This window comes from Mustela lutreola, chromosome 7, assembly GCF_030435805.1.
Source record: "Mustela lutreola isolate mMusLut2 chromosome 7, mMusLut2.pri, whole genome shotgun sequence".
Classification (NCBI taxonomy): Eukaryota; Metazoa; Chordata; class Mammalia; order Carnivora; family Mustelidae; genus Mustela; species Mustela lutreola.
This window is the reverse complement of record NC_081296.1, coordinates 126148153-126161896: the sequence shown is the minus strand read 5'-3', so window position 1 is coordinate 126161896 and position 13744 is coordinate 126148153. Positions and strand designations below refer to the sequence as shown.

Sequence of the window (13744 nt, the reverse complement as noted above, 5' to 3'; positions counted from 1 at the left end):
TACCTTCTGGGATAGGATGGGTTGGGTAAAAACGGAATGACAAATGCAAAAAAGATCCAACAGTTCCTTAAAATGCTTTCATTTACTATTAACATACACTTTTTAAATAAATATTTTGGGGCTGCATTATCACAAAATTATACAAAAATTTTTTTTTTTACAATGCTATATACAGAAGGTATCAGAAAACATACTTTGAGCTCACAAGATCATAACTGTACATATATCTCACATTCTGAAAAATAACATTTTCAGAACCACAGAAAATTTTTTAAATGTAAAAATTAGATTCAAATAGTATATTTTAAATGACTAAGTACAGAAATCTGATGGGTAAACTGCAAAACAGGACTAAACTTTTGGACTACTGAATCAATACATAATCTTCTGTGTGTGATTTTTGAAATAGTTAAGGCAAAAGTGTCAGATGCTTTAGAATTAAATAACCAATGGATCACTGATCTTAAGGACTTGATGTACAGCAGTTTTTTAAAAAATAAGCTAGAAGTTGGTTAGAACAGAGCGAATTAATGCAAAAGAGATAAAGACTCAAACACTCTCATGATCAAATTAACTGTGGAAAAAAAAAGTTCATTGACTTATGTGTCTGAGGGATAACAACATGTGTAAAAAAGTCCATGATTAAGAGCATATAAACGAGCAGTTGTTTTTGTGGTCATTGCTTTTCCACTGGGGGAAGAAAGAATTAACCAGTTATTAAACCATCTGTAAGTTGCACTTTGCTGAGCCAGTTCCTAAGAAAAAACTTGAAACATTGAAAGAGGAAAGACAGTGCACAGGAGAACACAGAGCTCTCACGAAGTTAGGCTGGGGTGAAATGACCATTCTGCTTCATTCTAAAAAGTGGACTCCTCTGAATTTAAGGCATTTGTTCATTCCAGTGCTACTTAAATTCCTTCTACAAAGAAGTAAAGCATCTTACGGTGTATTTCTAGAAATTCAGACTTCTAGTATCACTATAAATGACATTCCTAATTCCATTACAAAGAACATAAATGGGAAATGGGGCCTAAGTGGTTTGGTTCAGCCATTTTACAAGTCAGTTACATGCTAAAGTCAGATATTTTTTACCATTTAATAAATACTGCCTGGAAACACATTTAAGAGTTCAGTGTTACCTTTTAGCTGCTGTGGTTTATGGGCAAGCTAACGTTAACTCTAGACCAAGTTATCCAACAAATTTTTAAAATGAACCACCATCAAAAAAGCATTGTAACGAGGGAGGGAACGAGGTGGCTACCAGGTGTGGCGCACTCTTGTCACATATTTCTGTACAAAAACAGGACTGAAGGGGCCAGAGCCTCAGGTGACAAATTCAGGAGCTTAAAATACTGCACACGAAAGTATTTCTCTGTCAAAATCTTCATAACCTGTCATGGTTATTCACCTTCCCTTAGCTGATGGCTGGAATAAACAAGGCGGGTGGCGGGAGAACTACTTCAGATCAATGTGAGTTTTAGTTGTGAAGCTGACCAGACATTAACGCTGGCTACTTGGAGAATTCAGCAGAGGCATTTTTGTCCTATATCTGTATTACTTACCTAAGGCTGTAATTAGTGTTTCTACATGTACTGTAATAGAAATGTAATTTCTCTTTAGCCAAAAGCTGGGAAGCTTTGGCTCAGAAGGAAGATTTGAAACTGCAACAGGCTCAAAGGTGGAAGGGGTGAGTGGGAGTGGTGGTTCAGGGGAATTTCTTTAATTTATTGAATGGCTCTTTCTATTACACATGAATAGACATTTAATATTAGTATATTCTAAAATTGGGCTTAATTTAGGAGAATCCATTGATGTGAATATGACCTTATGTATCAAGCTTCTTAATGCCTTAATCAGTCTTCAGACACAGGTACTATTCAGAGCTTTAAAACTGACGATGTTCAATCACTGGTTAGGCTTTCTGTGATACAGTTCAGCCATTTTCTGTTTTCAGTATTTACAAGGTGTTGGGCATTAAAAATAGGTGTCAGGAGTCTTCACGTCAGGTTGAACCAGACTGAGATTTTCAGAAACCTGTTATGCTATAGAGATAATTAACACATTGAAATAAAAATTCATAGGACCAGTAGAGCATCTTAAACTTTTTCACACTTAGAAAAATATATATTTTAAGTAGTAATCTACATAATCTCCCATCTTTAGGAAACTACGGACAGGCTAAACCGCAAATTCCTGAACGGCAAGTACTGATCTTTGGCAGCATTAAAGTGAATAGGGATAAATATCTAAGAGTTAAGCCCTAATCCACCAAAAAGGAACTTTAATGGACAAATTTTACAAGTGGACCTGTATTCATTCCTTTTGGAAGTCAGCCTAATGGGGTGGCATACATCTAATTAATAACTTTTCCAGTAGAAAAGAAAGCTATAAAAATTTTATTTCAAGAGCTACTAAATTATTTAGCTTTGTAAATGTGACCTTGAACACGTCAATCTACATGTTAAACAAGTGTTTCTATTACACTACATCTTTAAATATTCAGTATGCTCTCCCGGTTAAATACTATTGCTGTCTAAAACTTGAACCTGTACACCACTGGAAAGGACTCTTCGTCATACTACTTTTTCATTAATGAGACTATAATCATGTTTTAATTTCTCTGTTATAGAGATGACTTCTGAAAAGGATCAACAGCTCAAAAATGAAAATGTAGTTATCATATACTATTAACTTGGGATTTGTTCCTGAATGTGAAACTGCCAGGGGAAAAAATGTCACTTATTAAAGAAGAGGTTTATCGATGCTTAAGTAGCATTATCTTCTCCAGTAAAGCTTGTGTGTGTTTCATTAGGGAAAATAATGTTTGCCCTTTAAAAACTGTGATCCTTTACGGGATGGTGTGTTTCCTTTCCTTATGTAAACAAACACAAGGATAGAATAAGCCATTAAATAATGAACCTTGAAAATAAAATATAAATCCTAAAAAAGAAAAACAGTTTGCTAAAGAGAGGATGAAAATTAAGCAACTTGGGTTTTTAAGGTTTTGTTTTTTGAAAGGTGCTGTCCCCTAAGCCTCCCTGGCAGGTGTGTCAAGTTTGCACACTTCCCCAGAATGGGGGGCTGCCTTTCACCAAGTCTTTATTCAATCCTTTCTTTAAGTAATTGTCTGGCAGTGTATGGATTATGGACAGTTATCCAGTGCATACAGCAAATATTTTGAACTTATCTGTCTTCTGTTTGGATGACTCTGGGCATTTATCCCTGTTACAATCCTAAGTTAGCACCACTTGCCCATGCAAGGTTTGGTTCTGTTTTTGTTTTGTTTTGTTTCCTCTTCTGTAATTCTGGTCTCTCAAGGCTGTTAATTTATAGAGAGTCTTCTTGGCGCCCATATCTTTCAGTGAGGCATATGTACACATTTCCAGACAAATAAACTGCAGTCAGGAAAGAAAAAAAAAAAAAGGCAGTGAGTTCATTATGTTTCTAGATTTTCAGAAGTTTAAGTAAGAGCTTTCAAATCATAAATGTATACAATTTTTCATTAACTCCTTTTATTTCATATTGCCATTGTATGAGCCTCCATTGAGCTGGCCAGTTATGCTACCTTCCTAGGTTGATGGCTTGCAGTCTGTCATCTGATATAGTGACACTAGATCTCTTAATAACTAGTAAGATAGTCTGTTCTTCGGCTGAGAAAGTTACTCACCTGCAGTCATCACCTCCAGCACTAACAACATGTCGATCACCGCTGGTAAATCGAATATTTGTCACATGAGGTGAATGACCGAAGAACCTTTTGTGCTTTGCCTGAAAAACAACGAGAAAGCTCAGGATGTTGGAACCCTAGATCTCTATCATGGGCTATGAAGAGAGGTAGGCAGTTTGGCCCACAGCCAGCATTACTAATGTTAGTTAATAGATCTGCACCAAATTTGGGCAGTCAGATGTCTCCAGGCACTCTGAACATTTTCCTCGGAGGAAAAGCATTTGAAACTTGTGAGTAAAGGTTTGATAAAAAGGCTAATCACAGCTTTATTAGGATAGTTTGCAAAGATGGTGTTACTTGGTATGGGGAGATGATTTCTAAAAGCTTTTACTTCAGAGTAAGGGATTGAGGAAGTTTTGAAAAGATTTTAGGAACCTAAATGTTTCCAAATCAGAAGACGGTAACATATTTAGGTATTACATTATGGGGGAAGAAGTACTAATGATCAGATACCTAAACTCGTAAAGCTACATGAAAAACCAAAACCAAACAAAAACTTACAAATTTTTCAGGACACGGGAAGTCGAATAACTTAACCATGCCAAAGTCATCTCCTGTTACGAGGCTGATTCCTGAATGAGATACGCAGGCACAGTTGACATTGGCTTTCTCAGTGTGTCTGGACCAGATTCCCATAACTTCATCCCCTAGAATACTAGAGGGAAGGAATTAAAGAAAATCCACCATAGCAAACACTGAAAAGGTTTTTGTTAATTAATCCCTACTTAATTATGTTACTTTAAAAGATGCTTTTATGCTTTAGGAACTTGATGGATTAAAAAAGATGACTACTCATGGTTACCTGTTAAACAACAAATTTATAAGGTTCCATTTCTAATAACTGCAAGATAGCATTCCTTTAGATAAGTAATACAATTGCTTAATAGTACCCAGTATGTGGTTTTATTGCTTGTTATTAAACAGACTGTTAAAATTATCAGGGCCTCTTTAAAGGCTTTTAACTCTGATAAAGCATGGGACTGTGTTCAATGAATAGAAGTTCCAGCATAAACCTGTCATCATCCTCTTCGGAAGAATTCAAGATACGGTAACAAACATAAAACTCAACTACTGTTCCCTAGTGGAATGGCTCTAACTGTTGAGCAATAGGATTTTCCAGTTTTCTTGGCTGACCTTCAGTCAGTTCTTACCTAGTCCATGTAGCCCAAGTGATCCTATCCATGGTGGCCAGATCCGTAACAGGCTTTCCTGAAGGCACTTCATAGACATGTCGTTTATAGCAACCAGTGGAGACCTTGTATCATGTTAAAATGGGACAAGAATTCCATTATGTGAGAGACACAGCAGAAGGCTATAGGATAACTGGCAGTGTGCTATTTGATTTATATTTCTAACATCCTAACATTAACCATGACTACAAAAGCCTGTTAGAAAAAATGGAGACGAGGACTAGAAAGAATAGGATATTAATGCAGAAACAGTGAAGAGTAAATAAAGGCAAGAGTTCAGAAGTTCTGGAACTCAGGAGTTTTTCAGAAAGTTATTGGCCAATGTGGGGCTCGAACTCACAGCTTGGAGATTTAAGAGTCAAAGGCTCTGCTGACTGAGCCAGCCAGGCATCCCTAAAACTCCGTTGTAAATGCTTCTGCTAACAGTATTAGCTTGTGTAAACTGGCTTTTCTGTTACTGGTATCGTACCTGGAGATACCTGCTGTCTGCAGAGAAGTCCATTTGAATGACAAAGCTGGGAATGTCCCTGCAGTAGCTGATTCTGGTAAGGGTGGGACCCAACGTTAGGTCATAAAAATCCACTGAGTTCTCACTAGAGCCCACTGCCAGAAACCGGGAATCTGGACTAAATCTGGAGAGGTAATAAAACACGTGAAAGACACATTAGACCACATTAAATCCCATAAACATTTAAAACCAGTGACTTGTTTTCTACCTCTCAAAAATGAGTACGTGTGTGATCTGGCCTCAAGTAGATTAACCCAAAGATACAAGTTTTACTCAGAATACACACAACTGACTGTGTATATTGAGATTTTATGTGTGTTACATGAAACAGAAAGCTTACACTCTACTACAGTTTTAAGTGGCTCCTGTTTCTTCATCTGTTTCCTTTAAAAAGATCTAAGTTTTGAAAAAGCCACTAACATATACATAACTCTTTCAGTTATATAATACACCAAATTTACCAAGCTAGGATTCCTTCATCTGGAAACAGACCAGATTAATTTGCCTCAGGTTACAGATGAAGTGACACTACCTGAAGTTTGGGAGTTACCTTAAAAGACAAACACATGCCTAGTGGGCATGGGAAATAGTATGGGACAATTCAGTCGAGGTTCTTTAGGAAAATGGGCCTGCAGGAAGTTTATATATATATTGAAATTCTGAGGAAGGTTTTATGTGTAAAAGGGTTTTTACTAATGAAAAGAATGCAAGCTTTTAACAACTGGATTCAAAAATCTTGATCTCACAGAAATACCCAGTAAATGGTAGCCATTGTCAAAATAAGCTTACACACTGGAATGTAAACATTCAAGAATTCAGAGTCTGGGGCATAGGTGTTTGGGGAGTATTAATTTTTTTTTTTTTTAGTATTTTATTCATTTGAGAGGGGAGCAGCAGAGGAACAGGGAGAAGCAGACTTCCCACTGAGCAGGGAGCCCACCAAGGGGCTTGGTCCCGGGACCGAGATAGTGACTTGAGGGGGAGTCAGGCACTCAACCAACTGAGCCACCCAGGTGCCCTGATGAGAACTCATTAACTGAGTGACTAAATATTCAATTGAGATGTGCAGTTACGACTTTAATTCTCCAGGTTGACAACTTAGAAAGGACAGATGCCTCTCTTCTGTACAGTGGAACATAATTCTTGGATGACTCAACTTGCTGGACACATCCAGTGTGATACTAACTCGCCAAACATCCCCCAAAGGACATGCCGTTATAAGGCACCATAGTTGGTGCCAATGGGTAGATAATGCAGCAAGCAGTAAATAAGCATACAAACAGCCACATTCCAGCATACAGTGTAGGATGTCATTAAATGCTATAGGCTCCAAGGACCTGTTTCCAAGTGTAACCTGGGTCATTAAGAATGTATATATTAAAAATTCTATTCCACTTGTTGACTAACCTGATATCATGGACTGCACATCGTCTGTCTCTCTTCTTTCCCCATATTTTTAGAGAGCTCACCAGCAAAATAATAAATTCTCCATTTTTCATTCCAATAGCCACCATATCCCCTTCAGGGCTGTAACACACGGTACGGGCAGCATGTCCCAAATTCACTTTGTTTAACATCTTCTGCATAAGAACCAAGAGTCATAGAGAACTACATTAAATAGAGTACTTATAAAGTAAACCAATTTCTTTTCAAAATTCTCAATATAATTCTCAAATAGTTATTTAAGTGCTAGCAATTTAGGACTTACACCATCCTTAGAAATTCTAACTTCAAGAAAGAAAACTACGTACTTTATCAGCAATATCCCAGAGTCTCACTGTCCCATCTTCCGCAGCAGAAAGGAAAAAATCCCGGGAAGGATGTGTCACCAGTCCCCATATGGGTCCGTCCACATGGCCATTAACTAAAATATTACATGCTGCATTCTTCTCTCCAACTTCAATGATCTCTGCGTTTCTTGTCCCAACTAGGATCTTGCCCTAAAACACAAATGGGACCAATACATTTAATGTAATACAACAGTTGCTTTCAATAACTTAAAAAGGACCCTACTGACCTCCTTTCAAAGAACTTTCTGCTGTGACTGCTCTAGGAGCAAGCCAGGCCTTAGCTCCTGCGGTTTCCTTTGACTAGAGGCACACCCGCAGGAGCACTGGCCTGGGCTGCCTGGCAGAGTCCATGTAAAAGAACACAACTGTGCTCTAGTATCCCAGCACCTGGCTTTGCCCGTCAGAGTCTGAACTTGGCCTCTATTTTAAGCTGAAGATTTACAAGGAGGTGTAACTGCACTGGGATACAGGAAGAAAGTACTGGATTTTAGTTGAGGGAAGTATAAATGTAAGTTTGGTGGTATATATACACAATGGAATACTATGCAGCCATCAAAAAAGAAATCTTGCCATTTGCAACGATGTGGATGGAACTAGAGGGTATCCTGCTGAGTGAAATAAGTCAATCAGAAAGACAGGTTTGGGGGGTATGGAGGGGAAAAAATGTAACAAGATGGGATCAGGAGGGAGACAAACTGTAAGAGACTCCTAATCTCAGGAAACAAAGTTGCTGGGGGGAGGGGGGAGTATGGAGAGGGTGGTTGGGTTATCGACACTGGGAGGGAAGGTGATATGGCGAGTGCTGTGAGATGTGTCAGCCTGAAAATTCACAGACCTGTACCCCTGGGGCAAATAATACATTATACATTAATAAAAAATTTTTAAAAAGGTAAGTTTAACCAATGCATACATGGACTGAGAATAACACGTGTATGATTTCTAAATAGACTCACTGAAAGTTCATGCATTGTCAACATTTTTTATGGTAATGGGTGTTTGAAAAAAAACAAACAGATGGGGCACCTGGGCGGCTTAGTTGGTAGAGTGAATAGAGTGAGCGACTCGGTGTTGGGGTCATGAGTTTAAGCCCACGTTGCAGGGGAGAGTACTTAAAAAAAAGCTGGTCTAATCAAAATGCGTTGACTGGCAAGAAATTCCACTTCTGCCTACCACAGCTGAACCAACAGATTCAAGAACACACAGAGGCTGGCCTAGAGTACTGAGAAGAGCGGCCCCCTGTCTTCTGGCTGGCCCAGCACTGGAAGCAGGGGTGGCAGAGGATGGCCGACAAGCAAACTCATCTTTTCTATCATTCATCAAGTGCCAGAGGGTGAGAGAACCCCACGAGTAACTGTCCTCTACTTTCTGCCGCACCGTAATGGCTCAAGGAACATCTTTCTTACTTTGCCTCTGCACACAGAACGAACACAGTCAGTGACTTGTCCGGTCTCGAGCCTGAAGGCGCGGCATCGCCTCAGCTCCTGATCCCACAGTTTGACTGCTCCTCCTTCTTTTGACCTAGTAACAACCCAAACCAAAATAAGCATTTATTAGCTATTCCAAATAATTTTTGAAATAAACAAATACTAAATTATAAGCAGAATAGAAAAAAAAAGGCCCCAATATTAACTTTTTAGAGCAATTTTAAGATACACAGTACTTCATTCAGTTTAAACCGATTTTACCTCATTTTTCTGACATAAGCATAATCTTACCTAGATCCCACCCCCCTACATAATGTATTCTCTTGATTAAGAAAATGTGTAAAAATAATGTGTGATGTTAAAGTGATAATGAAAATGTAAGGCCAGATAAGATTACAGATGCTATGCTATAGACGATTATTTTTAATGGCCAAAAGGTAAGCACCTTTCCTCCCGTGATGAAAGCACCCAACTCAGCGGCTGCCCACGAGCAGAGGTGTGCAGAGTATGTGGCATGTGGGAAACCCTAGCATCAGAGTAATATGGAAAAGACAGAATATAGCCCATTTATGGTTTTTCACTTGGGAGTCTGAAGAATGTAAAATTTTATTTTCTATCTGTGAGATGAACTGCTTGTCTTAGGACAAAAACATGCCCATGTGAAAGACAAAAGCTACTGCATTTGTGCTTCATACCCGGGGCTTCTCTCAATCCTTTCTGGAAATGTACTGCTTGGACACATAAACACTGCATTTTCACATGAATATGTTGGCAGAAAATCAATTCTAAGTATCTGGCTTCTGGGAGGTTTCCAAAGCACTCAGAAAAAGGCCTTTCCTTAGACTTAAATTTTTGAAGCCCTGTATGACATAATTTTATGTCACAAGTTTGCCTCAAGGAGAAGCAAACAAGGCAGTTTGTTTCCAGCAGCCTCTCATCCTCTGCTGAGACAGCAAGTGTCCGTCCAGACAAAGAAGGGAGCAGGCAGTCCAGGTGCATCCTGGGTGAGGGCAGAGATTTTCCCACAGGTCCCCTCTGACCTAGCAAATACACACCGGATACAAACATGCCGAAATCAGTTCTCTGTGTGCCTCACTACTACCTCAAAGAAATTCTCACCCTGATTACTGGGGTCTAGGCTTCTATATACAATATGAAAAAAAATTACAAGAGACTTTAAAGACCAGCATTTAAGAGTCAACAAGAAGGCACATCAGAGGCAATAAGAGTGAAGCACAGGAGGAAATGCAGAGGGGATATTCTAGAAAGAACTAGAATAATGAACTGCAAACCACAGGCTGAGCCCAACACACAGACACACAGTGAGGCCATGCACAGAAGGACTCACGGCCTTTCCTTGCCACCGGTCACAATAAGGCCATCCCGCAGCGTGGTGTACATGGCAAACACAGGCCCGTTGTGAGCTCTGGCCACGATTCTACACAATATGTGATCTTTCCACACACAGACATCTCCACTGATAGTACCTGTAAACGTCAAGTTATTCTGAAAAGGAGTGGGGAAGGGGGAGATAAACTCATCAAAAGTTCAAATACAGATGAAACAGACACCATTCTCTACCCTAAGTGTGGCCTCCCTCCCACATGGCCCAGTGGGGGGTTGGGGGAAAGCCATGGGCAGGGACCAGAAAACCCTAATGGCTTTGTCAGGGCCTGCTGTGCGGCTCTGCTGCTCGTTCACTGGACTGACCTCAGATTCGTAACCTCTAGGAGGAACCAACTTTTTCACGTGTAAAATGAGGGAGTTCAGGCTCCAGAGTCCTGTCCATTTCTAAAATATATCATCCCTTTGGGTTGCTTCCCTTCAGCTGCCCGAGAAATAACTTGAGGTCATTAGTCAATTGAGAGTAAAAGAAAAGTAGGAACAGGACGTGAAAGTAAGTTTTCACCAGGTTGGTATTTTGTCACGGAAAGTAAAACTATGTATAGAATTCATGAATAGAGCAAAGCTGTGGGAATTTTTGAGCTTCACTAATTCATGAAGTTATATATGAAATCAGTGTTTGCCATGGCTTCTTAAAATAGCAAAGTCAATGTGATACAAAATATGATAAATTTGATAAGGTGCCAAAAGTAATAGCACTTTAGATCACTCTGAAGATTGCAGCCTACTTCCTTTATGTGAAGACTGGAGAAATTCTGTATCATGTGCTATTTTCATCCATTTTAGCTTCACTGTTGGAGCCATTGGTACCAGATCTTTCACCAGAAACAACATGGAAAGAACCGATAGGAAAATTAATTTTGAATTACAACAGAACAAAGGTTTTCTTTAATCTCTCTGAGAATACTATATGGTTGGTATATTAATTTCCCTACAACAATTTTTTTTAAGTCCTCTCTATCCCCAACGTGCAGCTCGAGCTCCTGACTGGGGGGATCAAGAGTCGCCCGCTCCAGGGACTGAGCCAGCTAGGTGCACCCCCATCAACGATTTAATGTGACTCCAAATTCCTCAGCATTTACGCATTTTCTCTGTGCCTTATATTTAGATAACAATAATTACATTTGTCATCTAGAAGCATCATTAATCTCTGCCTTACCTGCAATTAGAATGCAAATGCTTCAGGTATAGAAACCAGTATTTTACCTCCCTTGCTTTTAGCCCCTTGGCAAAGAGGATGTGCAAAAAGAGCCTAAACTGGACATAAACCCATCTCTCTATGTAACGAAACACCCTGATCGTACTGTTGCTTCAAACATCTATCAATTATGACTAACATTTTAGTCTTCAAGTTTATTTTCCTGTTGGGCATAGGCAACTGGCTACACAAGAAATTTTATCCAGAAAGAAAATTACACAGACAAATTAAATGCCAGAAGCATTTGAATGTGTGATTTTTTTCTGCTAGATAATGATTACTGGTCTTACGTAATGAAGGCCCAAAATGTTTAACGGAAATCTGACATGGTACAACCAACATTTACAACGGTCTTCTTCTCAAAAACATGTGCTTAAAGTTTCTAAAAGTATGATTTTCTTCATATTACATACCCACATAAACATGTTAGTAAGGGAATCCACTTAGGTTTTCAATGCACAGAAGGATTTAAAAAGTCTGGGCACGGTACCGAGTATTAAAGGAAAGAGCTGTGGATTGTGATCCGTCAGCCTAGATGGGGTGGGGGAGGGGCGGGATAGGCTCTCTAGAACATTCTGTGCCGGCCAGGAATTGTGCTCTCCTTCCTCCTCAGAGTGAGCTGAGTGAGTGGAGTGAGCAGCACTGGCTCGGAGCACTTCCAAGTATGTGCTAAGCAGTGATTTATGATGATAGAAAGCAAAGGAAATCCTAAACCCCATCACACCTTAAGCAGTAGAAAATCACATTTCCTGATTCATCTTTCTGTATTCTGACCAATCTTTAGGATTATGAGGAACAACTAGGAGAATAGAAATTTTAGGAGTTTTAGGGTGACAATGACAAAATTATAGAAGGCTTTTAAGAATGGCAATAGCCTCAGGACTTAAATGTTGCATTATAATCCTTCACCCTCATTAATTTTCTTTCCCACTCCCTCATTTCTGAAAGTATCAGACTCTGAAAGGGGAAATGTATGCATGACCAGGACACAGGTAATGATTAGTGGGTCACAATGCCATAGAAGGTTATGGTGGCTTATCTATTTAAAATAAGAAAATTGAAAGTAGGGATGCCTGGGTGGTTCAGTCGGTTAAGCGGCTGCCTTTGGCTCTGGTCCTGATCCCTGGGATTGAGTCCCATTTTGGGCTACTTGCTTGACAAGGAGCCTGCTTCTCCCTCTGCCACTCTGCCTGCCTATGCTTACTCGCTCGCTATCTGACAAATAAATAAGTAAAATATTAAAAAAAAGGAAAGAGAAAATTGAAAGTAGTCCAATTTCTGTAATTCCAAGATACACTAGCACATGCATTTTAAGAGACATACTGCACCAAATGCAACAGCAAGCATGGTCTGCATCCGGGCATCTTCCACTGTGCTCAGGAGCCCTTTTTTGCTAAGAAGAGCCCTTCCTGCCAGTGTCCAGAACTTCACGTGTTTGACTCCCACAGAGACAAACTGGGAATCTGAATCTGGTCGGAATTCGGCCACAAAAATACGTTGGTTGTGACCGGCTCTGCTGGCAATTTTGGTACCTGATTGGGACAACAAAATTAATGAGGTTAGTATAAAATGCTAATTTTTACACAAAAAGTATATAGTTCAAAAAACAAATACTTATGAGGCAGCATACCCCTTGCACAGCTACCTAGCCGCTACCTAGCAATCACAGGACCTGTGGAAAGAGTCCTTCTGACATAGTTTCTCAAGGGTTGTATTAACGGGAGCTTTATTATCACTGAAGGCCCATGCCAGATTTTAGAAATTACAGCTTACTTTCTTCTGTGTGGCTCTGTGAACTTCACTTTTTATAACAGCTAGATATAAGCTATAGAAAAGTTTTGTCTAAAGTGTAAGTAATATTACCCTTTTGATGGTCATTGTCACGATATACTTTGTTTCCATCCTTGACTAAGACCCTCCATAACCAATCAAATAATGATTGCAAAGAGACTCACATATAGTTTCTTACTGAAAGGAAAGAGCAGTGCATCGTATATAGTAGTAATAACTTTCACTGATTTATGTTTTGTGAGCTTCTTTCACTGAGTTTTTAAAATGGAACATACCAAAAGTAACATCAGCTGTGTAGAGGGCTAAAATAAAAAATGGTTTCATCACTAAGGTAAAGCAAATGCTAGAGAATTCATATTACCCTAATATACTTACTGTTTTTGTAAATCACAAAAGGAAAAAGAACCCTACCTTCCTGCCATCTCCAAATAGTAACAGTGTGTTCTGGGTCCAGCCCCACAGACAGCAATAGCTTTCCAGTAGCACTGAAGCTGACTGAACACACCCCCTTTGAATGGTAGCATCTCAGTATAGATAAAGTCTGCTTGTTCACTGCATCCCAGATGTGGATGGAAGGAGCGGTAGCTAAATAAAGATAAAATCCAAAAGTTATAATATGCCCACTGCAAATGTTTCCATTTCTATAGCTGATGCATATTTTCTGAAACATGGAAAAGTATGTGCCAAAGTAAGACTGTATACTTAATAAAAA

General features: G+C 39.3%; 1 protein-coding gene across 3 annotated transcripts in view; it reads right to left on the bottom strand.

Moving 5' to 3' along the window:
* Positions 1-63: 63 nt before the first annotated feature.
* The window catches only part of EML5 (EMAP like 5), a 177834-nt gene continuing 164153 nt past the window's right edge, over positions 64-13744 (bottom strand). For 2 of the 3 annotated variants that reach the window (XM_059182578.1, XM_059182579.1), the window contains 11 exons: positions 13444-13617; positions 12565-12773; positions 9988-10145; positions 8619-8733; positions 7177-7365; positions 6833-7005; positions 5387-5549; positions 4879-4982; positions 4229-4382; positions 3668-3768; positions 64-3395 (listed from right to left, as the gene is read on the bottom strand). In XM_059182578.1, coding sequence (XP_059038561.1) covers positions 3359-3395; positions 3668-3768; positions 4229-4382; positions 4879-4982; positions 5387-5549; positions 6833-7005; positions 7177-7365; positions 8619-8733; positions 9988-10145; positions 12565-12773; positions 13444-13617 — 1577 coding nt within the window. In that variant the 3' untranslated portion in view covers positions 64-3358. Of the gene's footprint in view, positions 3396-3667; positions 3769-4228; positions 4383-4878; positions 4983-5386; positions 5550-6832; positions 7006-7176; positions 7366-8618; positions 8734-9987; positions 10146-12564; positions 12774-13443; positions 13618-13744 lie in introns of those variants that run through there. The other variant, XM_059182580.1, reaches the window with a different exon arrangement.